Below are 27,486 nucleotides of genomic sequence, written 5' to 3'. Positions count from 1 at the left end.
ACACTCAAACACACACCCTAACCACACTCTCACATCATCAATAGTACGGTTAAATGGCTCGTTTGGTACTAACAATAAAACGTAAATATATTTTCTACTTGCAGAGAGGATGAAGGCTTTATTAAAGAGGAAGAAAGACCATTACCGGATAATGAGAAACAGAGAAAAGTCTGGCTGCTCTTCGAGTATCCAGAAAGTTCGCAAGCCGCCAGAGTTGTAGCCATAATTAGTGTATTTGTTATATTGCTATCAATTGTTATATTTTGTCTAGAAACATTACCCGAATTTAAGCATTACAAGGTGCGTACGAATCAAGCGAAACCTCAGGACCTCCAAGGGATACAAATCCATATTTTCCTTTCCTTTTCTTTTTCCTGTGTTTCTGTGTGGCATACTTTCAGGTGTTCAATACAACAACAAATGGCACAAAAATCGAGGAAGACGAGGTGCCTGACATCACAGATCCTTTCTTCCTTATAGAAACGTTATGTATTATTTGGTTTACATTTGAACTAACTGTCAGGTAGGCAGCTCTCTTCCATGAAAAGTCTATTTATGCATACACCTAGTTATAAGCTAAGCGAACGAAAGAGAAATATTAGTTTGAACTTGAACTCGAATACAATATCTCTCTATCCATCCTCGTTGAAAAAAAGCTATGTTTCCAATTAAGTACAAATATTGATTGATTTTCGGTTATCTCCTGTTCTGTCTATAATTTGTTTATATTTTAAATACGAATATTATACTTGTATTTCTCTATCTGTTGCTTTGCTTTTGTTTGACACTCATGGTTTAATTCAACTGTTTCAATCTGAAATCTTCTCTCTCTCTTACAAATCTCCCTCTCTCTTTCTCTCTCTTGCTCTCGGTTTCTCTATCGCGCTGTCTGTGTGAATCTTTAAACCAAACCAATCGCTGGTCGTTGTATCGATTTTGTGTGTGTTCAGGTTCCTCGCATGTCCGAACAAATTAAATTTCTGCAGGGATGTCATGAATGTTATCGACATAATCGCCATCATTCCGTACTTTATAACACTAGCGACTGTCGTTGCCGAAGAGGAGGATACGTTAAATCTTCCAAAAGCGCCAGTCAGTCCACAGGTATGAGATTTCTGTTTGCCCAATGCCAACTACACCAAAAATATCAATATTAATCACCCACACACGACCACACACACACACATGCATATACAGTTGAACCGATTAAAGTAATAAATGTTGCCATCATCATTTATGAGTTGCCTGACATGATAAAGAAGGGGTTGCCTGCCCGCCCCGAAACCAAAAAAAAAAAAAGAAAGAAATACACCCACAAACACAACTTTCAGTCAAACCTTTTCATTTGTTGCAATGCTCAATTCATTAACAACCAACCAACTTATCCCAAACTACTAGTTTATCGATAAAAAATGTTCATTGTTGTATATTACCGATACTAACACAATCCAACATCCGCTTACTCACCTCTAAATACAAACATACGATCGATCTATGTAAATGAACATCCATCATATATATAAATATCTAAAAGATAGACACCCAGTACATACCAACACACATATATATATGCATACCACCTATTATATATATATATATATATATTTCGATAAAATTTTTAGGACAAGTCATCGAATCAGGCTATGTCCTTGGCAATATTACGAGTGATACGATTAGTTCGAGTATTTCGAATATTTAAGTTATCTAGGCATTCGAAGGGTTTACAAATATTAGGACGAACTCTGAAAGCCTCAATGCGGGAATTAGGTTTACTTATATTTTTCTTATTTATAGGTAAGTTCCATACAGTCAACAAAAAAAAAAAAAACAACATACCACATTTACTTATCGATTTACGAGTTTTATTCAAACAACATCAAAAACAAAAGAGAAATACTGCAAAACGACTGCGACCATCCAGACAGACTTACCCTCGCTACCCTGCCCCCTCAAAAGATATTTTTTCAACTACTTCTCACTGCCCCAAAGTCCTGATACATATACTTACAGTAAATAGATCTAAAACTACATATAACTACAGCGGAATCGTCCAACGATCGCGAATTAAAACAACCACAAAAGATACATATATATAACTATCTACGCTTACGTCTGCCTCAAGCCAGCACATTTATGTTACCGCTCATCATAAACGTCCAATCCTAAAGCCCAAAAAACAAAAAAAAAATGCGAAAAATATTTCATTGCGCCACAGACAACAACAGCCAAACAAGCCACAAATATACAAAACAACAGATACAGAAAAGTGTTATGCTTTTTATGAACTTATCATTTTCAATTTGATTTGCCTCACGAAACTCGGCGAAAGCCAAAAAATGCCAGACCTAAGACTAAGTTATACCGAAAATACGAGAGCCCCCAGTACTTGCTTATATCAAGTATATACATATCTAGATATAGTGTATATGCAGACACACCTTGCCCCGCCGCCCAAACAAACTATACGAAACATCCATTATGAATAACCGAAACGATAGAGATTAGACATAAAACAAACAAGCTAATCTAAAGTAAACTAAAGTAACGTAAACTAGTCATACTACCTATATAGTCACACACACATACCCAAAACTCTCACACACACGCTAAATAAATAAATAAATAACATAGTGGGAGGCCCTTAGAACGTGTATCCGTATTACCTAGGTGTATAACTTGTATAACTCACCCATTACGTATATCTAACTTATCTAGTGTCGTCTAATCCTAGCGCTAAGTAGGTACGAACTATCGACCAATGGAGCAGCGATACGTTAGCGACCCGATCGACCGGATCTTATATCCCGATCTTAAGATCTATACCCAGATCTGCTAACAAAAGCTCCCTAAGTATCGTTCACTTTGGATACGTTCGTTGAGTTCTCTTCATTTGCGTTTTGTATTACAAATATCAATTTAAATTTGAGTTCGGTTTTGGCTAGCTTTTTGGATAAACAGCAGCAAAGTCTCTCAATGTACTCGAATTTTAGTCTATTACTCCTGATATACTTTGACAAAGTGCGAACGGCAGACCAGGGAGGCGAAATTGATCGAATCTTTTTAGCATCGAATCGTTTCGGGATTCTCCACAGTGCCGCGTTCAAGTCGTTGGCAATTTTAAGGACCTCAAGCATTTTGTGCGCAGATCTAACTTATGTACTTTCTCAAGTCTTCTTTCTTCTTTATGTGACTTAATAGCTAAACTTTCTATCTTACCTGATTGACACCTGAAATCCCTTCCATGTCTTCTGATTCCCCACTTTGTTTGTATGTGCCCAAACTGCGTTGAAAATGCCTTAAAATTGGCAAACTTCTTGGCATTGAAATTGTCCAACCAAACGAAATAAATAGCAACTAGAAATGGTGATCGATATATGTTACAACCTTATACATACAGAAAGATCAAGCGAAATTTAAAACCATCTGTATGAAGTGAATTTTATATATTTTGTATTGTTGTTCATGTTCTATCGCATTCAAGTTGTTCGTAAACCGTATTCAGTAACCGTAATCGTAAACGTTATCCGTATTCAATAATCCGTAAACCGTTTTCAGTAATCCGTAAACCGTACTCATCATTAACGTTGTCGTTTCGATGTCCATGTCCACAGATTGTGCCGTGGTTTGAATTTTGCTTTTAGTTCTATAGTTTCTAGCTTCTAGTTCCTAATTTCTAGTTGGTAATTTCTAGCTTATAGTTTGTTGTTGTATCTGTTGACCAATTAACGTATTAACTAATCATAAGTATACCATATGTATAATCTATAGTGTACCATATTTAAACCGACATGAACATGAGACACATCTATATCAATATATCGTTAACTAAATATTCTCAACTATCTGCATATCTAAATAAATATATATTCTGTATATATCAGTTACGTTGAGTTCTGTGTCTGTCACGTTTCGTTACGTTATGTTATGTTATGTTATGATAGATACGTTTTCTTTGGCTTTTCAAAAATTTCAGACTACTCAGTGCAGATGTTGATCACTAAATACGATATTTAACTGATATATACGTGTATAGTATATCGATATTTCTAATAGACATTCGATGGTTGCTTTCCACTTGTTTCCGTTTCCGATACCGTATTATTTGTCTTGCCGTAGTGTAGCCTTATCATATTTAGCTATACGCATATACATATACATCGATATATTGATATATATGTATTGAATTGATATGACTACTTACCTACTACTGCTACTTATGAACCGTAACGTATGTATATTGTATTGTACAGAGTACTTAGCTAGTTTCATGATTAACTCTAATCAAACCAAAAATCAACGAAGTAATAATATTCTCTATAAATAAATAACCTTCTGTATAGCTAGTTTCCACCGATCAAGTAGTCGTACTAACTTAACTAATACACACACTCTCACACACACACACACACACTCTCTCTCTGACTCTCTCTCTCTCTCTCTCTTTCTTTCTCTCACACACCCACACTTGTGAAAGCGCAGAGATGTAGGCAACGATTCCTGGTCTCTGCACTTCGTGTACTTCGGCTTTAGCCGAGGAACATGCCAATTTTTTGGTTACCGCCTTTGTAATATTTTGCTAACTTTCGTGTGACACCCACACAAGCAAACACACCCACATAGACACTTCTAACTACTAATACATACATGTCTAAAACATTTTTAATTACATACTTATATATATACATAGTTTTCTTTGTCGTGCACTGAACCCCAAGAGAAAGTGAAAAGCCCCAAACATTTACTAACTCATACTCACAGTCTTATGTATATCTTGTAGTTGTTTTAACGAACTAATAAAAAGGGGACCAATCCACCTTGAAATCTGACGGGATTCAGATAAACATACGTATCAGCCCCTGCGACCCGAAAAAGTTCCAACCCCGACCATCTCCCAACCGATTCCCAAGCAGAAAATAACATTTAATTGCACTGTTATTAACGATTGATCTCTATATTTAAACGATCCGCATTCGGATCGCAATTCAGGCGTGGTCCTGTTCTCGTCGGCGGTTTATTTCGCGGAGGCTGGCAGCGACAGTTCCTTTTTCAAGTCGATACCGGACGGCTTCTGGTGGGCTGTGGTGACCATGACGACGGTGGGATATGGTGATATGAGGTACAGCCCAAGTTTCAGCTACACACTGGTGTGGTCCCGGCACCAGCAACTCTCGATCCCGCCTTCTATATCTACACTTATCTCTCTCTCTATCTCTCTGTCTTTCTTAATCTCTGTCTGTCTCTCTTCTTTGTCTGAGTGTTTGTAACTGAGTGTTGTACAGTCTCTCCCATATCTCAACTATATGTCTTTCTAACGCTTTATGTGTGTCATTGATGTTTGTTGCTTTCGTCATTTCGTTAATGCTAATGTAAATAAGTCTGGCAAAACGGTGGTTCCATTCCCATACGTTCCGCGCTCAGGCTGTGCCCGGTGTACAGTTATGTCCGTCCAAAATACGATCTGTGTAAAAAAGAACGATGTGAATATAAATATGCCATAAATGTGATGTTGTGGTGATCGCTCGCTTTTATGGACCTTAACCCTCCTCCTTACTCCTTACCACCACCAACCAACCCATTGTGTTTTTTGTCTCATTTTTATTTTGATTTTCTTATGTGTTTCTTCTGTGGCATGATCAATTCTACGTTTTGCGTCGCCGTCCATTTTCCATTCCCTTTTACGTTTTCATCTGTTTTGCGTTATGTTTGTCCTTAGTATGTACCTACATCCCCCACTCCGCATCCCACTAGTCCCGTATAAATAAAATAAAGGAATGGAGTCAAATTTCGTTTTCAAGACATTCGATCTATGGTCCACTATCGCCGTTTGTTCGACCCCCAAAAGTATCACCATATTTCTGGGCACATAGAAGTAGTGCGAACAACGGGAGGCTCACCAGAAACCGATATCCTACATTGATCCTCCTCTCTGTCCCACAAACCATAAGTGTTTTTGAAAAGCGAGCCCCCGAGGTAAGCCCTGATTTTCTGCTTGGGAATACCGCCGGATTGTGGTCAAATCGATCGAGGAAACTCACGTGAATATATGAAAACTCTTTTAAGTTGAACCGAAATCTAAAATCTTAACACTGAAACATAATCAAATGCCGCCGTACCAGGGCTGCGAAATGTATTTTGGAACACGAATACCCAACCATCACATACGTACACCAACTTGACGAGCTTCCGACGCATCCAGACATAAAAGACTTACTTTCAAAAAACACTCTTTGGTTAAATGTTAATTTTGAAAACAACAAAAAAAAAAACAAAAAAAAGAAAATCAAAATGAATAAATAAAACCAACAAAAAATCATAAAAGAATATATTACCAATGCAAAGCAATGTTTCTCCCATCAATTTTTTTAGGCGTCGTACTCTTCTCATCGGCGGTTTATTTTGCGGAAGCTGGAAGCGAAAATTCCTTCTTCAAGTCCATACCCGATGCATTTTGGTGGGCGGTCGTTACCATGACCACCGTTGGATATGGTGACATGACGTATGCAAATCTATACAATTCTAACTTTTATGATTACGTTTACGATAACTCCAGTTTTGATTTTACGTTTCGTTTCCGTTATCGTTTCGTTTTCGTTTCGTTCCCGCCTTGGGAGCGCCTTCTTTCTAGGCGTTCCATTCCTTCTCCGTTCCACCTCTTTATTCTATTCTAATTTTAATTTTCAACTGTTTCGTTACTTGCGTTTTTATGAGTGATTATTGAAAGCCCGCCCAAAAAAAAAAAAAACGCTAAACCCACTAAAGCTATTTACCGAAATGTATCCAAAACTAATGTACTTCTTGTTAACCCTTTGAGTTCCTTATCTCCCAATTAATAATATGCAAAACCAAACATAAACGTTGTTGTCTCTTACTTTGACTCGCTGAGCTGTTTGTTTGTATACGTATTTGTCTATAACGACTTCTATTCGTATTTGTATTTGTCTTTGTCTTTCAACTCTTGTGTTAAATTCATTTCCGTTTTGTATCGTTTAACGTTTTTCAGTTGGCATCAGTCTTTCTTTCTCGCTCGCACTAGCTCACCCTCCATCTCGCTCTCTCGCGTGTTCCGTTGCCATTACATTGTGATTCCACCATCAGTCTTTTAGCAGTTCTTGTTTTTTTGCGCCAATCTTAAGTATATCGCTTTTAATTTCCTTATCGCAAATTACCTATGTAACGTTGTGTCGTTGTTTAGTTCACAAAAATAACGGAATAACATCGAAATATACCGAAACAAGTCATCATAAGTTCAACTCGATTCTATTCTCATACCGGTCACTGTAACTTCATAGTACAGTGCCGTCCATAATCACCATCATCTAACACTAAAACAAGAACTATACGAACACACACACAAGCAAACACTGGGTGATGGAACCACGCCCACCGAGCGATAACGATAACTTCATTTGCTGGCCAAACAGTTTATCGAGCTTAACCCCCTAATACCATTACAACGAACACAATAAAGCTGGAGAAAAAAATAAAGGATGAAGGAGAAGAGGACGAGCATGCTGCATGTGCCCGATAAACACACTTACCCACTTACACAACACACACACCCACAACTAGGCGCCCTCATCCACACACACACACACACAGACACTAAAGTTTAGCTACAGCCGCCTAATGAGCAACAAAGCCCAGTCGCCTGCCAAATCCTATTGCCTATGATACCAAGATACCAGGAACCCCACCGAAAAAAAATCCCCCTCCTCATTTTTCCACTTTCCAACTTTCACAGGAGGAAAAAGTTTTCGCCACACCCACACACATGCACCAGGCCCCCTCCCACGCACACACACTCTAACACCTGAGCCAGTTGCTCGCACTTATGCAATAATTATGTCTGTATATTAGCACACGAACAAGCCGCCTCAAAAACTGCAAACAGAAATGAAGACAAAAAATAAACTGTACAGAAAATACCATATATACCCAAATATACATATAAACGCTTAACACACCCGTTGTTCTAAGTGTTGTGCCTTCTTCTTTCGACTTTCGTACTCTTTGCGCCACTTTGATTTGATTTGAACGTTCTCTGCTAGACTAATGCCTACTCAAGCCCTCCTCTCTCTAAATATTTACTTATATAAGCGTATACCTATCGATATCTATACCTGTATCTGTATCTATATAATGCGTAATGCCGTATAATTTTGCCAATGCATACCGTATATATGATAAAACAAAAGAACCCAACGCAAAAGAAATTCTAAGAAAAAACGAGAGTTTTACTTTACATTTCTTATATATTTGTATTTTCATTTTATTTATATCGTTCGTTCGTTAACATCGCTCGCTTCCATCCAAACAAACAAATACCAAAAATCAATTACAAAAAAAAAAAACCACCAACCAACTCCAAAATTCTCAATTCAAATAAAATATATATCAATTGTTAATCAAAACCAAAAAAAAAAATAAAAACAAATATCCCCAACAACCAACAACAACAACAAATTGCACCAATTTCTTACCATAAAAATCTTATAACAATAATCAAAATAATAAATGCAACCCTAAAACGCCGGGAAAATTTGTATGTGCAAATGATTGCCAATCAAAAATTGCATTGTAATTGTATCGTTTATCGTTTGACACACGATCACGACTATCGATTGAAATCGAATTCGAAATTGAAAAAAAATGAATTGAAAAATTTTGAACTATGTGAAACAACCGATTGATTGATTGATTGATTTATTGAATGATTGAACGATTGATTGATTGATGGTACAGACCCGTCGGCGTTTGGGGCAAGATTGTGGGATCACTTTGTGCCATTGCTGGCGTGCTGACCATCGCACTGCCGGTGCCGGTCATCGTCAGCAATTTCAACTACTTCTATCACCGCGAAACGGATCAGGAGGAGATGCAGAGCCAGAACTTTAATCACGTTACTAGTTGTCCATATTTGCCAGGTACATTAGGTAAGTTCAACACTGTGTGTGCACAACCCCACTCCGAACCGAAGCCACCCCCCCCCCGTCTCACAATCTCTATCGCTTTGTGCCACCTATGATATACATATGCGTTGTGGCCTTGGCTCGAAACCCAACCATTCCACCCCCACCTTGTACTCGATTCGCATTTACCCAAACAAACCCACCGTCCACCAAGAAAAATAAAAAAATATATATACATATATATGAAAAACTCGCAACAAGCCACCCAAAATACGAACCACCCACTACCGACAGAACCACCAAAACCCAACCACAAATTCAAGTAGAACAACAAAAAGTAGAACCCGTCGAATAAAAATAGAAACATTTACGAAGAAAGAAACGAATTGTGGATGCCGATGCTGAAGCCGAAGTCAGTGCCGTGTGCCCCAAAAAGGAACCACCGAGAAAGTCAAATCCGAATCCGAAAACCCACCATCCATCCTACCGATTGGCACCACCAAGCGGATGGATCTCGAGCGGATGGGCACCGGCACTGCTTTCGAGCCAGACACGCTGTCACACAGAGAAAAAATATCACCACAAATCGGTCATCGATTTCCACACAGTCACCTTTGATCTGAGGCATATCATTGATTATTGAATCTTTATGGAATGGAGATTTCAATGCCCCAATCTTTTTTTTTTTTTTTGCATATACTTAAGTTTAACCATATCACTCAGAAAATAATAACCCACACCAATACTGAAATATAAGAGGTACGATTTATTATGCTATATCCAAAGATCTTATGACCTTATCATGTCCATAGCACCTGTTTAAATAACTACAAGCGTTGAATGTTAAAGTTGTAAGTTGTTAACCTTTCGATTGAGCTGGAAGCATTACAAAATGAGAATTTTTTCCACTCCCCCCTCAATAAACATCCACAATGTAATCTTTTCACAATGATATGCCACAGATGATTGCCATAGCTTAAGGTATTTGCATGATTGAAAAAGTCGAGATGACAATATGAAACAGATGTTATGTTTTTTCTCTGTGCACTGCCGAACACCCACCACCCCTCCGAGGCAACACCTAATTGGCTGGTGGGCTGGTGGGTGGCGTGCTGCAGCGCCGGTGGGTGGCAACCCTGTCGGTGGGGCAGCGGTATACCGCAGTATTGACAGCGGTGCCACAACCAACGTGCACGTACTGTGTGTGTTTTGTGTGTAAGCGAGTACTACAGCAAAAAACATTACTGTAACCGATGCATTACAACTGTATGTGTGATCTCCTCTTTCTCTCTTCTCTCTCTCTTCTTTTTGTTTCTCTCTTTATTCCGTCAATTGTATGGCCAATTCGAATATCGAAACGCGACCTCCACACAAATAATTCCTCAATTAATACCCGTTAACCCGATAACCCGAAAACCAAACCAAATTCAAATCGAACTCGAACCCATCCATCCAATAAAAAAAATCCGCTCCTGCATCCCTGGCATTGTGTGAATCCCCTCAAATCAAACTCACGTACACACGTCATATCTACACACACACACACACACACACGCATAAAACACGCATAAAACACGCTCTGTCTGCCAACGCGTGATATACACTGCGACAAAACACACTAAACAAATGCATACAAACCACCAAGTAGGTCAACACATGAAGAAATCATCATTGTCTGAGTCCTCATCGGATATGATGGATTTGGACGATGGTGTCGAGTCCACGCCGGGATTGACAGAAACACATCCTGGACGCAGTGCGGTGGCTCCATTTTTGGGAGCCCAGCAGCAGCAGCAACAACCGGTAGCATCCTCACTGTCGATGTCGATCGACAAACAACTGCAGCACCCACTGCAGCAGCTGACGCAGACGCAACTGTACCAACAGCAGCAACAGCAGCAGCAGCAGCAGCAAAACGGCTTCAAGCAGCAGCAGCAACAGACGCAGCAGCAGCTGCAACAGCAACAGTCCCACACAATAAACGCAAGTGCAGCAGCGGCGACGAGCGGCAGCGGCAGTAGCGGTCTCACCATGAGGCACAATAATGCCCTGGCCGTTAGTATCGAGACCGACGTTTGACTACTGGGTAAGTGTTGGAAAACGCCACTCGCTTGCTGCACAGACCCGACCCCCCTACCCATCACTACCACCACCACCACCACCACAACCAACCCCCAACAACTTCCATCTTTGTCACACTACCTAGCTATATATTGCTACGGCACACTCACTTCTCAGACCCCAACCCAAACACCAACTACCCAACATCAACGGAACCCGTGCACCCTGACTCGTAGAGCGTAACTAGGTTTAAGTGTTGCAAAATGCGAAAAGCAATATGCAAAATTCCAAAACGGATCGTTCGCACTGGCAGCCACAGATGCGCCACAGCGGAAACAGTTTCGTTTGCTTCAAAGTGAGTGGAAAATAATGCACGTTAACACAAATGTCAAAGCAAAATTGAATTTAAATATTTAATTTCATTCGCATACTTAGTCAATCTACTGCGTTTTTAAAGGATCCCAAATTAAAAGATCTCCATTAACTATCGCGAACAATATATGTATTAACTTCAAATTTATTTTTGAAAACCCATAAACTATTTTCTCTGTGCAGTGCGAACATCCGAACAAATAAATTGAACTGAATTGAATTACGATTTGATTAGAACATAACTTTTTCTCTCTTTTCTCTTCACGTGGCGCGCTCCTCTACCTACGCGATACACATGTTTGCCTATGTTTACGTATAAACCTAATCCTAAACCTAAACCTTTGCCTACGTCTCGATCCCCATGTATGTATTACCATATGTTTGATCTATATGTATATATGTATGACGAATGAATCAGTGCAAAAGACGTTGCGTGGTATAAATTTGGCCTTGACAGGAGTTACGTTGGATGCCAGAAACGACTACAAAAGCTGTTTATATTTAATTTAAGTAGAACAAATAACAAAAACAAATTTAATCTATTGCTAAATTAAATTAAAATCTAAATTAAAATCTAAATTAATTTAATTAAATTATACATTTAATGATAAACAACACTAAAACAAAAACAAAAAATTCAAATCCAGAAATAACAAAAGGCAAGAAATGAACGGTAAGAGAGTACGAATAAATCCGTATAGTAAGGCATAAACCAAAAGTCCAAGAACTAATAAACATTGACAAATAACACTACATAACAGAAGGGACATTAAAGCGACAGCATAAACATCGAAGAAGTGATGGCAGAATTTAATTTAAATTTGCAACAACCGAAGCTAAATAACACCGCGATCAAGCTGTAAGAGCAAATGGAAACTGTAAATAATGCAATAAAATCACAAAGCTCACAAGCCATTATATTTTAGCAAGTATAATACAGTGAAAAGGCTTCGGAACTTCCATCCAAAGGACGAACAATGAAGCCAAGCACAGTGAAGCAAGTCCATATTGAGGAATGTCCCTTTGAAGAGCTAAAAGAAATAGACAGCAAAGATTTACGATCTACAAAGCATGCAGTCACCGAAACAGACACACACACACACACGCATTACTAAAAAAGTATAGAAAAACTGCCGTTATATTTAACTGAAAAGTAACAAAGAAGAACCATAAAACCAAAGCCAACATGTATAGTCATCAAGCGAAACCCGAGGCAATATCTGCTTTTTAAATGTGACAGAAAATACTATCGTGTAACTTAGACAGCTAGCCATCTGTAACTGAACTACTGATTAACTGAACTAACCAACTAAGCATATATACACCACACACATACCTATATGTGATATATGTATGTATTATGTGTGTAACCTAATCAATATCGTTCGTAACACTACTCAAGACCCTATTGTTTTTTGACTAAAGCTTAAGAGAAATCCAGAACCCTCCACCTATACATATATGCCCACCCAGTCCACTTCTAACCTCTATCCACTGAACAACACATATTAACTAACTGAACCCATATCAGCTATAACTTCTGCTTCGATCCCCCCGAATTAAAACGAAATAAAAAGTACAAATATTCAACTGAAGGCAAACGCGAAACAACTAACGTTACTCGTAAGCTATTACGATTGTTTAATGGAATTTCGAAGAAAAGGGAAAGGCGAAACGACTGCAATTTAACTACAAGACCGAAACGAACATTAATGGAAACATCCAATGGATTGCTCGTATTCCCCACTCACAGATCCGCTCAATCACAATAAATAATATCACAAAACCAAAAGATTAAATGGCGACAAGAGATACAACAAAACCGAAAACGCTCTTATGATTTTTGTAATGAATGCAAACTATATAAGACAAGATGAAAACCAAAAAATAACAAAACAAATGGTAAAAGTTTAACACTAAATTACGGGGCTCTCCAGCGATGATTTCTTTGACTGAATTGCGGGGGTTGGTCATTTAAATCCATTCCCACCACAAGAAACCCCATTCACAGCAAACAAAATACAAGAAATTGTTGACTGAACCATGCGAATTCAACTTTTGCATTAAATGTATTATAACAGAGACACTATAGTATGAAGATATATATTTATGTGTGTGAATGTAACTGCATAGATGAATATATGATATCATATATATATGGATTCCTATATATAGGATACCTGTACATAAGAAAGGTTGCTCTAATCGATGTTAATTGATGGATAGCAACGATGCCAACAAGATACCCCGATCATATTTGAGTGTAATTTTTAAAAAGCTTCGAAAACCGTCCACACACACACACACACACACGCTAACGTATTCAACACACACACACAGACACATATAGAAGATATGGATATGAATGGGGCGATACCCAATGTCAGGGGCGAAGAGCTAGAAGGGGTTCCAGAGTCCCAAGCCAACAAAAAGATCCGGAGGAGCAGAGCAGAGCAAAGTGCCTTAAGGAACATTGTAAGCTGGCCGATTCGACCCCCTTTGTCGTGTCTCAGCCCCTCGATTGGGAATATGGCCCCCCCTTTTTCTTTTTTTTTTTTTTTTGCACCCGCCCCTGCAACCCCTGGCAATTCAGTAGAACCAGCTGAAAAAGCTAACAATAATGCAACGTTTCCAAGGTGCCACAGTGGAGGCCAGACAAAGGGCCGAACGATACGTGGACACCGTGTAAATAGTCGCTACCCAGAATCCCAATGATATAGGGTATTCCCACTGTGGCTGCTAACTGCTGTAAATACTATCCAAATACAAATACATCTTGCAAATGCGATTTTGTACAAAAAAAAACAAAAACAAAAGGAAACAAAAACCAAAAACTAATCCTAACGATAAACCCAATAAAAACTAACGAAATTAAGTAATAAATAAATAAATAAAATGAAATGAAAGAGTATAAAACATTTAAATGTCAGCTAAGTGTACTGTACGTAGTTTTTCTTTATCTGTAAGAATGCAAAGATTTAAGAAATGAATAAGCATTAGAGAAGATAACGATAAAGATAAAGGTCCAGTCGAAGATGATGAAACTAGCAAAACACCAAAGACGAACGAGGATATTGAGGAGAGGGAAATGAAGCGTAACGAAAAGAAAACCGCCTACTTAAGATTAGATTTTATGTTTTAGATCGATCGTTCGAAGGAAATGATTTTAGCTTCATTAATACAAGATTACCAGATAGCGGATAAAGGTTAACGATAAAAGATACCAAACCACATGAAATATGAACATGAAAATGAATCCAGATAGCGATACAAAGAGCCGAGTGTAAAGTAAGGTTGTTTTTTTTTCCTAGCCTTAATCTAGACAAATGAATAAATTTAGCAAACATAAGTGTAAATGAGTCTAAGAATTGCCGATGTATAGCTGAATTTAGAATTTTATTTTAATTTTATTATTACGATTATATGTTCATATTTTGTCCTACATTTTAAGACTTTGATTTAATCACAAAATAAGCCACTATAATTAAACAACAGCAAAAAAAAAAAAAAGGAAAAACACAAAACAAAAACCACAAATAAAATGAAGAACAAGAAATTGAAAATCGTGTTAATATTTACCTATGAAAGCTTAACAAAAAACATAAATTATAAAATGAAACAAGAAAAAAAAACAGAAAAAATTTGGAATAAATGTGTTCAGCAAAAGAAATGTTATTATATGTTTAAATAAATTACAATTAATTCGAAATGAACAAAAAATTTAATGTAATTAAATTGAGCTAAGTACACGAGTAAAATTCTAAACAATTTCAAATTGTACATAAACAGCATATACATATACAGATACATTTAGCATGTAGCATATATCTAGACATATGCATATGCTGCATCCCGAATTACAAGCTAGCTAATCGCAGACTAAGCGCAGACTAAAATACGAAAAAAACCAAAACCCTGAACATACCAAAGACACACACTCAAGCAAGATGAACCAGTGAGGAGATTAGGAAAACGGAACCCCATGCTGATCCAATCCGATCCGAGTCCACAATAAAGAAGCGATATCGAAGCAAATAAATTGAGAAAAGTGTTTTCGAAACGTTTTTTATTTCGCACAGTCGACTGTGCCCACTCCCTCCACCACCTTAAATAGTATCCCCCTTGTAAATAGTATTCAAATTATCCGTCTCATTCCATTCCGATTCGCTCCGTTCCGTTTCATACCTGTATGTATACCTACACATATATATTTTCTGGTATTTGTATTTTAGCCTTAGATCCGTAGTTAGTCGAGTCGAAATGGAAACGGAATGAAAACCGGAAAACGGAAACCGTATCCCTTTCGATTTAGGATCTAGTCTGAAGCAAAAACGCTAGTTCTGTATTCTTAGTTTGTATTGTAATTGTATTAGCTGGCGCTCAAAAAAACCCAAATGTAATGAAAAGTTCTAAATTGTAAATACATATTTGATTTCGTTTCGTAACGTACGAGTATCTTGTGTGAGCTCAACCTAATTTTCGTCTTTGGCATATCAATCACTCCCAACTGCAGTTGAGTTATCCGATCCGTAATCAGTAATCAGAAATCAGTAATGAGTCAATCAGTCGATCAACGCTAACCGATACATACGCTAACCCACATACATACAATATATACTACATACTACCACATACACCGCTCTCACGTACATACATGATTTAGGAGCTGAAAGCGCATTTCTTTCGGTTTTCTTATTACTTTCATATGCTTGAACTATGCTCTCTACTCAACTCTACGCTCTACTCAACTCAACTCTAGTCTAGCCTACTTTAATCCAAAAGCGAAATGCATTAAACGAAATCGAAAAACTTAGGGCGATATATTAGTGAATAGAATCCCAGGAAAACAAGAACAAGAAGATGATAATGATGATGATGAAGAAGCAAACATATCGTTGTAAAGCAAGAACTAAGTTATGAAAACCATAAATAACTCAAATGAAAAAGTCTAACTTATGATGCATAATTATTTTCGAATATAACACTAACACGCCACAACAAACATTCGACTTCTCCAGTTCAATTCCAACCAAAAACAATCTTTTCAAGTTTTCCATTAAATATAATTGCAAACCTAACAAAAAAAAATAAATCTTAACACGCATACGTAAACAAAAAGGAATATTTATATAAAAATAATGAAAACCATTTTGATTGTACGGACTATAATGAAACAATACACATTTACCAAATGCTATGTACGAGTAAATCAAAACATAAACCAACAAATGGAAATAAAAAAAAAAAAAATCTTTCAAAATCTTCTCAATGCTTCAAGAACAAACAAAAAGAAAGCAAATTTCTCTTAAGGACAAAGACTGCAAATAGAGATTTAAAAAAAAAAAAAACGTACACTTAAAAAGCAAAAGGAAAAACCAAAAACATTGATAAATTAATTGATTTTTAATTCTAATTTGGCCTTGATTCAACCTACCAGGAAATAAGTTTAGGTTTAGTTAGAAGTTCAAGACACTACACCACACATCACCACACAATACCATACAATACCAACCAAACCGGACCGGACCGGACAGAACTGAATCGTATCGAATCGAATCGTATAGAACTTTTGAATTTGAAGAACTCCACCCGAACCGCAGACATTTATGAGTAGTATCAGAAATAGCACTTTTTTTGGAAATAATAGCAACAATCATGCAGAACCAATGAACAAGACCCAGTCACAAACAAGTACATGAAAGCAGATGATAATGATAACATACATACATACATACGTACATAAAATACAAAAACTCGATTCGAACACGATGAAGTCGCAATAATCACCATTGACAAAAAATCTAGTATTACGCCCGATAAGATATTACAAAGCTAAAACGAAAACCGAAACTCACACACAGAAATTAAACCGAAAAAAAAACCAAAGAACGCATAATGAAAACAAAAGAAAACGAAACCAAACAAAAATGGAAATGTTGTTAAGATTAAAAATGAAATGTTTTATAATCGTTATTCAATAAAAATAAAAAATAAATAAATTTCCAAGAAATCATTAACCAATAAACAAGCAAGCAATGGCGCAATTCGAATTCATTCGAACAATTCTAGCTGTAATCTACCACCATCTCAACCAATCTGCCAATCTATCGATCTTACCGATTCTTGGGAAATAACCCAACCGACTGATCCCGAAAGTCACATTTGATCCATTTTAGACTAGCTGGTAGTATTTCGTACTTTATGTTCGAATTTCTAACTTATTATTTTGTTGGTTAGGCCTATTCGCAAGGGATGGCATTAGATCTAGTTAGTCACTACGTTATTCTTATTCCTACAGTTATCGTAATTATAAGCCTTGGCTCTAGTTACCTAGATCTAAGTCCAGATCCTTCCCTACGAAAAGGGGGGCTTGGCACCTCCCCTTTTCTTGTCGAACACGCAGACAGACAACCCTACACACACACACCCGAGTCATTTACCATTATATCTACAGTAAATATACTATATATACATACATATATATATATATATATATGTATGCCATGCCATGCCAGTAGCACATACCATTGCAGACATATCCTAGCGTAGTTTAGCTCTTTTGCCCACCTCCCCCCACACTCCCCCAAAAAGAAATGCATACACACACTATCGCCGTGAGCACACACTAATCGCAGATATAGCGATCAATCGAGTGAGAAAAGTAACGAGAGTACACTTAAAAAAGAATACCCATACAACTTACTGAAAATCTTGGAAAGTTGAAGTCCAAACAGGTTAAATCCGGCCCCGGCAGTCAAAGCGATGATAATCAATCCAACGAACGGTGAGTTTAAGAACCCTCGAGACCCCTCTCCAAACCCCCGGTTATCCTATATCTATGTCTCCGTCTCGTTAGCAATGCCCTTTGATATGAATATAAATATATATTTATACTATATAAATTTCTCTCGCTCCCCAAGAAAAAACGCAGTCTCAGTCGGTTTTCCCATAAAATTGTATCTCTTTCTCTCTCTCTATATATATATATATATTTCTGTATTATGTTTTGACTTTGACTAATCGAATTCGTTTTTATTTCATTTTTTTTTTTCTGCGTATGAATCTTCATTTTGATTTTGCCTATGCCCTCGGATCTGCGCTATATGCCACTCTCGACCATATTATTGATATAATCGTATATGGAATATTTTGTAAACTTTTGCTTACGTTCTCCCTCCTGCGCCGAATGTAAAACTGTAAGAATCGCTTCAGCGCTCAGCCGCCTGCACCTGCTCAGCCGACGCTCCTGCGCTATCCTGCTATACCGTAACCGTTATCGTTGCCGTTACCGTTATCGCTATATCATTAACGCTATCGCAACCAGAAATGCCAGCAGCAGCAGTAGCAGCAACTGCAGCAGCAGCATCTGTAGCATCTGCAGCATCTGCAGCATCTGCCGCAGCAACAACATCAGCGTCTAGAACAACAACGAACAACTAGGAAGATCTAACAGCCCTGTCAAAATGCTGAGGCTGTGCGGCTCCTGCTTCTGCTCCTAAGTCCCGTTTCCCTGTGCTTCCCGATTCCGGTGCATGTGCAATCAGTTGCTGTATCCAATCGAAATCGAATAACAATCGAATATCGATATTGAGATCGCGACAGTACCAGAATCAGATCGCGTCAAGCGCAATCTGCCAGCAAATTCAAATCCAAGCAAAGCAAATCAAAGCAAACAAAAAGCAAAAGCAAAGCAATCCCAAATCAAAAGCAAACAAAAACAAAACAAATTGCAAAACTTTTGCAAGAAATATACACAACGGCGCACGCTTAGCACATTTGCATTCAAAATACAACTTACTTGCTACCTATATCTCCACAGCCAACATACCCAAAATACACCCAACACACTCTAAACACACAGACACTATCACACAGGAATGCATACACCAACTAAAGAGTTAAATTGAAACTTTTTTGGCTTTTCTACTCACTTTGAACACGTTTTTTCTCTCGCTTTGATTTTGATTTCGTTCCTTGACTCGAGTACTCGAATGAGCATTATATCAGCAACTACTCTTTGCCTAATTACGATCGCTTAACTATACCTAATCTCTATGTTACGAACACATCAAAACGACCACGTCCCCAATTAAAAAAGAAGACACACACATCCACTGCTGCACGGCAATTTGTCTGTTGGGTCGGAAGAATTGCCGTACAGCTTTGTCCACTCATGGCCATTATCATCCTAAAAGAGAAATCAAAAATTTTAAGCACACACACACAGTCATGACACACACAGACTATCGAAAGAAAACTTATTAAATCATGCACCCAAAAGTACAGTCAGTTCAAAACATACAGTCAGACAGTCTATACAGACGATCCAAACCAGAGGAGACGAGCAAGCACCGTACGGCGACGATGAAGAAGAATGGGACGAGATGAACCAGACGAAGAAGAAGCGAAAAAAGAAGAAGAACTCGAAGGCCAGTCGATCCAGCTATGTGTCTCCCTCCCACCTCCGCGCCCCACCGCTGTGTCAGTGTGTGTGTGTGCCGAAGCAGTCGGCGGATGGCTCCTTTTGCTATCCCTCACCGTTAACCGATCGCCGATCCCTGAACGATGATCGGCGGAGGATCGGTTCGATTTGCTTTGGTTTTTCCACACATCTCTATCTATGTATATTCATTTTATGTCAAGTTTAACAGCGACGACGCCAAACGCCGGCACATTTTGTTTATTCCATTTGGCAATAAGTACGCTTCGGTTTTTTGTTAGCCAAATCAACCCGCAATTCACCCATCAATCTATATGTATAAGTACGAATAGTATGCCACCATGATTTCGTCTTCTTGATTTTTGAAATTAATTTACGGTTTCGACTTTGGTTTTGATTTGAGTTCATAGTTACCCACCACCCCAGTTGGTTGTTGTAACCGATTTTGGTTACCGCCAACGAATTGCTTTCGATGTTTGCATACAAATACCTATACGAATACCATTAACCAGAACAATAACAATAACAATACCACCCCTATACCTATATATAAACCAATACCTAGTTGAGCTTATAGTTTTGACTTTTGCTTTCCCCTGTGTTGAGTTATCGCTTTTCCACCTGCCTCCCCACCCACGGATACTTACTCGAACGTCTCCAGCCAACCATTTGTAAACCCAACTCGTATCGCTTTATTTAAGTAACCCATATGTATCTGTTGTGACACGTTTTTCTTTTTTGCGTTTTTAACAAGTTTTTAACACTTTAGTTGGGCCGGGAGCCACGAGCTCCGGACCCCAAATCTAACCCACTATCTAGAATAGTATATCGAATATATCAAAACTTATAACTCATTTCTACTTGTTTGTTTTTTTACCACCTGATTTACATACTGCGTTCTTCTTCTACGTTCTTCTTCATACCAATACCAAATCAAAAACCAACAAAACACACCAAATTCAATTGACTTTGAAACGAATTTGCATATTTAAACACGGATCGGATCGGATCGAACCGAATCGAAACGAATCGATTTAAATATACAAACCAATTCGAACTCGAACACACCCAACGACAATGACCATTGACAAACATGAATCGAATCCACAAATATTGCCATTAAACAAACGAATGCATTCAACAAAAATGCATCCAGGCCCGTCGGCTTCTGGGGCAAAATTGTCGGCTCTTTGTGCGTGATCGCTGGTGTGCTGACAATCGCACTGCCGGTACCGGTTATCGTCAGTAATTTCAATTACTTCTATCACCGCGAAACGGATCAGGAGGAGATGCAGAGCCAAAATTTCAACCACGTTACAAGTTGTTCATATTTACCTGGTGCACTAGGTACATACTACTACTACTAGCGGTTAAGAAAATCCCCCAAAAAAAAAATGAAAAAATGATCCCCTATCCCTGATTCCCGCCCACTCTGTGCAACCCATATAATATCCCCTTGCTAATCGTTGTATCTGATCCACGACCCCGGATGTAGGTCAACATTTGAAGAAATCCTCACTCTCCGAATCGTCGTCGGACATAATGGATTTGGATGATGGCATTGATGCAACCACGCCAGGTCTGACTGATCACACGGGCCGCCACATGGTGCCGTTTCTCAGGACACAGCAGTCATTCGAGAAGCAGCAGCTCCAGCTTCAGCTGCAGCTGCAGCAGCAGTCGCAGTCGCCGCACGGCCAACAGATGACGCAGCAGCAGCAGCTGGGCCAGAACGGCCTAAGGAGCACAAATAGTTTACAGTTAAGGCATAATAACGCGATGGCCGTCAGTATTGAGACCGACGTCTGACTACTAGGTGAGTATTGGCTTGCGTAAGTATAATCAATGCCTCAACGTTGGGCGCCAAATACTATAGTCACATTAGCTCGGTCCCATGTTGGGCGCCAATAACTTTTGACATTTGACAATTTCTATAAATTAGTACAACTTTTGCTAAAATAATACATTTAATTTAGAAACCGAAGTATAGTCGTTTATACCAGTTAATTCTGTCAATCAATGGAATATTTTTGTCATGTTTTTATAACTTTTATTATGATAATGCAATTTCTTTCGAATTGTAGCACTAAATTAAAAGTATTAAACATATCAAAGTAGCACACGCTTGTCCTTCATTTATATGTGTATTGCAAATATATGTATATAATTAGGCAACATTGCATTTTTCGGTCACACTCTTTATCGTTCTCCTTTGACTCTATTTCGCAGTCAAACAAATGGAAAATGGACGAAATTTGCGCAGTGAAATGCTACGTTGGATGCCAGAAACGTCATCAAAAGCAGTCTAATTTAGAATTTTATTAATAAATACAATTAAAATATAATTATAATAATTAGTAAGCAACGTAGTTGTAAATTAAACAGCAAATGTACACAGACACAACACACACACAGACACAGTGCCAGTTCACTCAGCTTGAATTAGAGTATTTGTAGACACCAAAAAGAGTCAAATATGGACTGGCCTTCTATAGGGATTTCCTTGTTTCTCCTTTCATTTTCCTTCTGGTAATCTACACACCGAAAACACTTACACACACACGTCCACACACACTCAAAGTAAAAACTCTACTTGATACCTATGTTCAAATTTAGCAATTAACAACTAACAATCGTTAACAACAACAAAACAAAACATATAAAACCAAAAAACGAGAGAAAAAAAAAAACAAACAAAACCAAAATCTAATTATCTTAGTAGACTAATCTAATTGGAGTTTCTTCCTTTCTTTAGAAGCTAGCAAAACAAAAACAAAGAACAACAACAACCAGACAAAAACAAACATACAATATCTGCTAATTTTATTTTCATCTTTAAATTATGCTCTATTATTAAATATTAGTCAGAATATTAGTAAAACAAACTAAACCAAAAGAAAATACCAAAACAACAACAACAACAACAAGTAGCGGAAACGGAAAAACTAAGGGCAAACTAAAGGCAAGGCAAAATAGAAAAGGAATATGGAACGACGGATTATCGTCGTTAAAACAGTGCTCGGTTGATATGTTTCATTCAATATTTTAGATACCGATTTAATTTCGAAACGTATTCCTCGCATTAATTATCAATAATTTACTTGAAAATATGAGATTAATTATTGCAGTTTATAAAATGGAGAAACCTATGCTTATATTGACAATTAGGCATCGTCCAATGATTGATTATTTTTTCCTATAGAGGACATCCATTTAACTCGAGCGCTGTTTTGATATTTCGTTGACACTACCAACACAGCCATACACATAGACACATGAGACACACATGATAATGCTAAAAACATCAAAACTGCCGTTAAGTTTAAAGAATGAGTAATACAAAGATTATATATAAATAAATATATATTAAATATATACATACATTTACATATATAATTAAATATACATAAACTAAAGTAAAACTGCTATTTTGTAAATAAGTGAGTCAGAGCTGAAGCTGAACAAATAGAAATAGACACAAAATAAATATTAAACGACAAAAAAAAACAACCAAAAACCAAGCAAAAAACCAACCAAAAACCAAAATCATAGCTAACTAAAGGGAATACAAAAACGAACCTAAAACCAAAAATAAGGAAAGCTGCTAACGATACAAAAACAATAATTAAACTTAGCAAATACAGACAACCTAAAACAGCCACAAAAAAAAAAAAAAAAAGAATGCCACAAGAACAAAATCTAGAAGAAACCGCGCTGATCTTTCCATTTAGGAACCAAGAAACCAAAAAGAGGAAACCAATTGCAAATTTTATATGAGACCCGTAGGAGAATCCTGGCTCATCCAGTACTAGCTATGATCTCTTATAGAGACCCTTGTGATGCCCACGTGCATGGACCCTGCTTTCAGTTGGTAAAATACAGTCTATTATAGTTTCTAGTTTAGTTTAGTTTAGTTTAGCCTGTCTTCCCTTAGCAAAGAGAGACGGCTGTAACAGCTTCGATATTCAGTTCTCAACTCGAGAGATATGCAGTATATATCCTATATATTCCTCAGAAGTGTTGCATGTTGTATGTGTCTTTATTTTGTCTCCACTGCAAGCACAGAACACACAGATACAGATACGGATACAGAAACAGAAGCTTTAGGATCTAATAGCTCACACAAACATGTTCATGAGTTGTAACTTGATTCGCTGTCTTCCTGATTTTTGTGATTTGATAACAATCGAAATCTTCTCACTTGAAAAGCGTTCAATCTAGCGACTTCAACTTTTGTCAAATTCCTAGAAAACGGCAAACGGAAAAAGAAAACTAAAAGCTACAAAAAAAAAAATTCGGATAGGAAAATCGTTAGGGGTAAAACCAAAATTATCAATTTCAATTTGCATGCGCATTCGATATATCAATTCTATACAACATAAGATACAAATACGTTTGAACTGCTTCCACTGCTTCACTGTGCAGTGCATAGTGCCGAATGTCAGCGTGCAAATAGATCGATCAAAGCCATATCTAAATTTCTCTATACCTAGAATCCTACCTACAAAGCTTTGCTTCTACTGCTCTTGCTAACCAAAACGAAATATGAAAATCGAAATGGAGGGTTGAGAATCAGACGAGGGAGCCCACAAGTTACTTTGGACCACAGAAGAAACATCTCACAAGCCAGAAGATTTGGATGGTGAGGATTATAATTGCGTTACGTTAACCATTACGATAACGATGATATAACTTTGGAGTTAAAGATGGGATAGATGGAATAACCAAGCCGAGAACTAAGCTAACGCAGGCATATATACATACACACATATATGGTATTTATATATATTCGGATATATATATATATATAAATATGTGTTTTTTTTTTGTTAGATATGCGACTGAATAAAAAGTTTTTATTGATTTGCTGCTTGTTGTAATTAAGAAGAATTTAAACCAATATTTATACCGAAGCAATCTGTAAATATGTAAAAACGAAAAATGAAAAAACCGAAAAAAACGGAAAACCAAGCAAAAAATATAAGAGCGGGAAAAAAAACGTTAAATAAATAGAATCAATTTACAGCTTTGAAAACCGTCCACACGCACACAGCAAACGAAAGAGAAAAAATATAATGAAAAAGAACGAGAAAGCGATAGCGAATGAGAATGAGAATGCGGCGAAGAATTAGCGCGAAAATGAGAGGGAGAATCAACTAGAGCCGAAAGTCATTCTTACGTATACTTGATTTGGCCTTAAAGAAACACGCCTGCTTGCACACACACAAACACAGACACACATTCTCATGCTCCGATCGGCCCTACCTATATACGAATATATATATTATATATGTATGTATATACTAGTAGCAAAAGTTGAAGCATCCCATGTTGTGTACTCATGTCAATGTCCCGGCCATATCCATTAGCATTATATATTAGCGGATTTTTGAATTTGTGTATTAATGGATTATTGGATGATTGGATTCGCGGACCTGCGTCCGAGTTCAGTTTGGTTTTAGTTCGTTCGATTCGTTGAGAAGTTCTCGGTCGGCCAACCGATTAGATAAGCCCAATGAGCAATAACAAAATACCACAAGATTGCATATAAAATATTCTTAATATTAACTACGATAATTACACAATAATCTCTATATAGGCATACAAATAATAATACAATTAAAAACATATCGTCTTCAAGTCATGCAAACGGATAAACCAAATTCAAAATATTTTTTTTTTTTTATAAGCGTAATTTACAAACTAATATTAAACTGAGAAATCGCTAAGAAAATGAAGCTTACTATTAAAAACCAAAAAAAAAAAAAATGATGCAGAGAGACCGCAGCATAGAAATGATAGAAAGAATAATTTGAGGGCAAAAGGAGGAGAGGAACCAACTTGGCCAGACTACAACTAACAGTGATATAAAAACCAAAAACCAGAGTCACAAAACAAAAGTAAAAATTCCCTAAAACCACAAAAAAAAAAACTATTAACAAAGTAAAGATAACTTGCCAAAATAATTAAGGGTATTAGAAAGCGGAACCGGAAGTGGAAGTGAACCGGAAGTGGAGTGAAGAAGAAGAGAAATGAAGAGAAGAGAGAACTATGTTTAATTATGACCGAAGTTATATGCCTAGGATCAAGTACAGTCTGCTGAGTCTAGCTAAGTCCAGCTTGCCCCTTCCAGTAGATTCCCCCATAGAACCCCAAATAGTCCAGGAATCGCAGATTCCTTCGTTGCTCGTTTCAGGATCGATGAGGTGGACAGAGAAGCCGGAGGAGAAGCGAATAAAATGAATAAAAACAAAGACTGGAATAAAACAAATAAAGATTACAACAACAAAAAACAAGTATATATACACAAGCCGCGGGACTGCAGACATATATCTATGTATAATGTTCGTTCAGTCGGACTTGACATACATACATATATACTTGAAAGTTCCAGACCACTTCATTCAGTTCAAACCACTAACCAATCTAAACCAAATCAAATCAAATCAAATCAGTCTTCATTATCGATTTCGATTTCGATTCCATTCCGAGTCTTCATTTCGATTAAATAAAGTGCAACACTACCAAACAAAAACCAATATATATTTAGCTCAAGCATGCGAAATACAACAATAAAAGTAAATGCAAGTAAAGATGATAACTATGCCTAGATAATACCACACAACCACACACAGAGAGCAACGTATTAGGCCCAGATCAAGTAGGAGGCAGGATATATAACAGATATATGTTTGTAGGAGGCATATGGGAAATAGGATGGGAGCAGCGGATAGAAGGGATAAGAGTTAGCATTACGAATGCGGTAGTCACTCCATGTAAATTATGCGTACAACAATAATAACAACAATTAAAAACCAATAGCAGCAAGAACAGAGATGGGCATATGGAAAAACTACTTATGAATTAATGCTAAACAAATTTACATATTAAACGTATACATAAATAACACTTAAGTAAATCAAATTATAACAGAATGAACGCCGCAACAATTATAAAAAGTATATGTATATATATATATGTATATAATATATATATACATGTATATATATGTTGTTAAGATTCTAAAATGAAATGTTTTATAAATAGTTAAACCAAAAACAAAAGAAAACCAAAATGATTATTATACATTAAATACGAGAGAAAACGAAACCAAAACAAACCAAACCAGAAAAAGATAAAGATAAAGATAAAGATAAAAACACACAGCTAGGAAGCAAACAAAGGCAAACAGACACAGAACAAACACACAAGGAGAAACAACACCAAAACCACAAGCAACAAACAAACAAGAGAACAAACAAACAAACAAACAAGTGAACAAGGCCAGCAAGCACAAAAATCTACCATTTGACTTTCGATAAATTTAAAAGCAATGGTTGAAAAGCTAAATCCAAGCCAAGGTGGCGAAAACCATAAATCAATTTTTACAATCATTGTAAATTGAAACCAACCAAATTGGATCTCAAATCAAAGCAGCTTACAAATCGAACAAATTTAAGTGAATAATACAAAATATATGAAAAAGATACAAGCCACACACATGCTCAAACATACACACACACACACACACACCTACACAGACAGAGGCAGACACACGTTACTTTATGAACATAAAACAAATTAAATGGAAAGTATATAAAATAAATTATGCTAAAAAGAAAAATTAAAAGTGCGCGTTTCATTTTGAATTTCAGTAAGCAAGCAGTGTCGCACTATTGTGAAACGTTAACAGCGTTGCTAGCA

General features: G+C 37.2%; 1 protein-coding gene across 17 annotated transcripts in view; it reads left to right on the top strand.

Annotated features, from left to right (window-relative positions):
- Positions 1–27,408, top strand: part of Sh (Shaker) — a 138,941-nt gene extending 111,533 nt beyond the window's left edge. For 4 of the 17 annotated variants that reach the window (NM_001272735.3, NM_001169317.1, NM_001258797.1 and 1 more), the window contains 3 exons: positions 105–300; positions 402–523; positions 951–1,286. In NM_001272735.3, the coding sequence (NP_001259664.1) occupies positions 105–300; positions 402–523; positions 951–1,110 (478 nt within the window). In that variant the 3' untranslated portion in view covers positions 1,111–1,286. Of the gene's footprint in view, positions 1–104; positions 301–401; positions 524–950; positions 1,795–4,986; positions 5,117–6,366; positions 6,497–8,742; positions 8,934–10,554; positions 10,996–11,760; positions 19,615–20,938; positions 21,130–21,277; positions 21,599–22,011 lie in introns of those variants that run through there. The other 13 variants (NM_167592.4, NM_001414058.1, NM_001272736.2 and 10 more) reach the window with 9 other exon arrangements.
- The last annotated feature ends 78 nt before the right edge of the window (positions 27,409–27,486 follow it).

Source organism: Drosophila melanogaster, chromosome X (genome assembly GCF_000001215.4).
Source record: "Drosophila melanogaster chromosome X".
Classification (NCBI taxonomy): domain Eukaryota; kingdom Metazoa; phylum Arthropoda; class Insecta; order Diptera; family Drosophilidae; genus Drosophila; species Drosophila melanogaster.
This window is presented reverse-complemented; position numbering and strand designations above follow the sequence as displayed.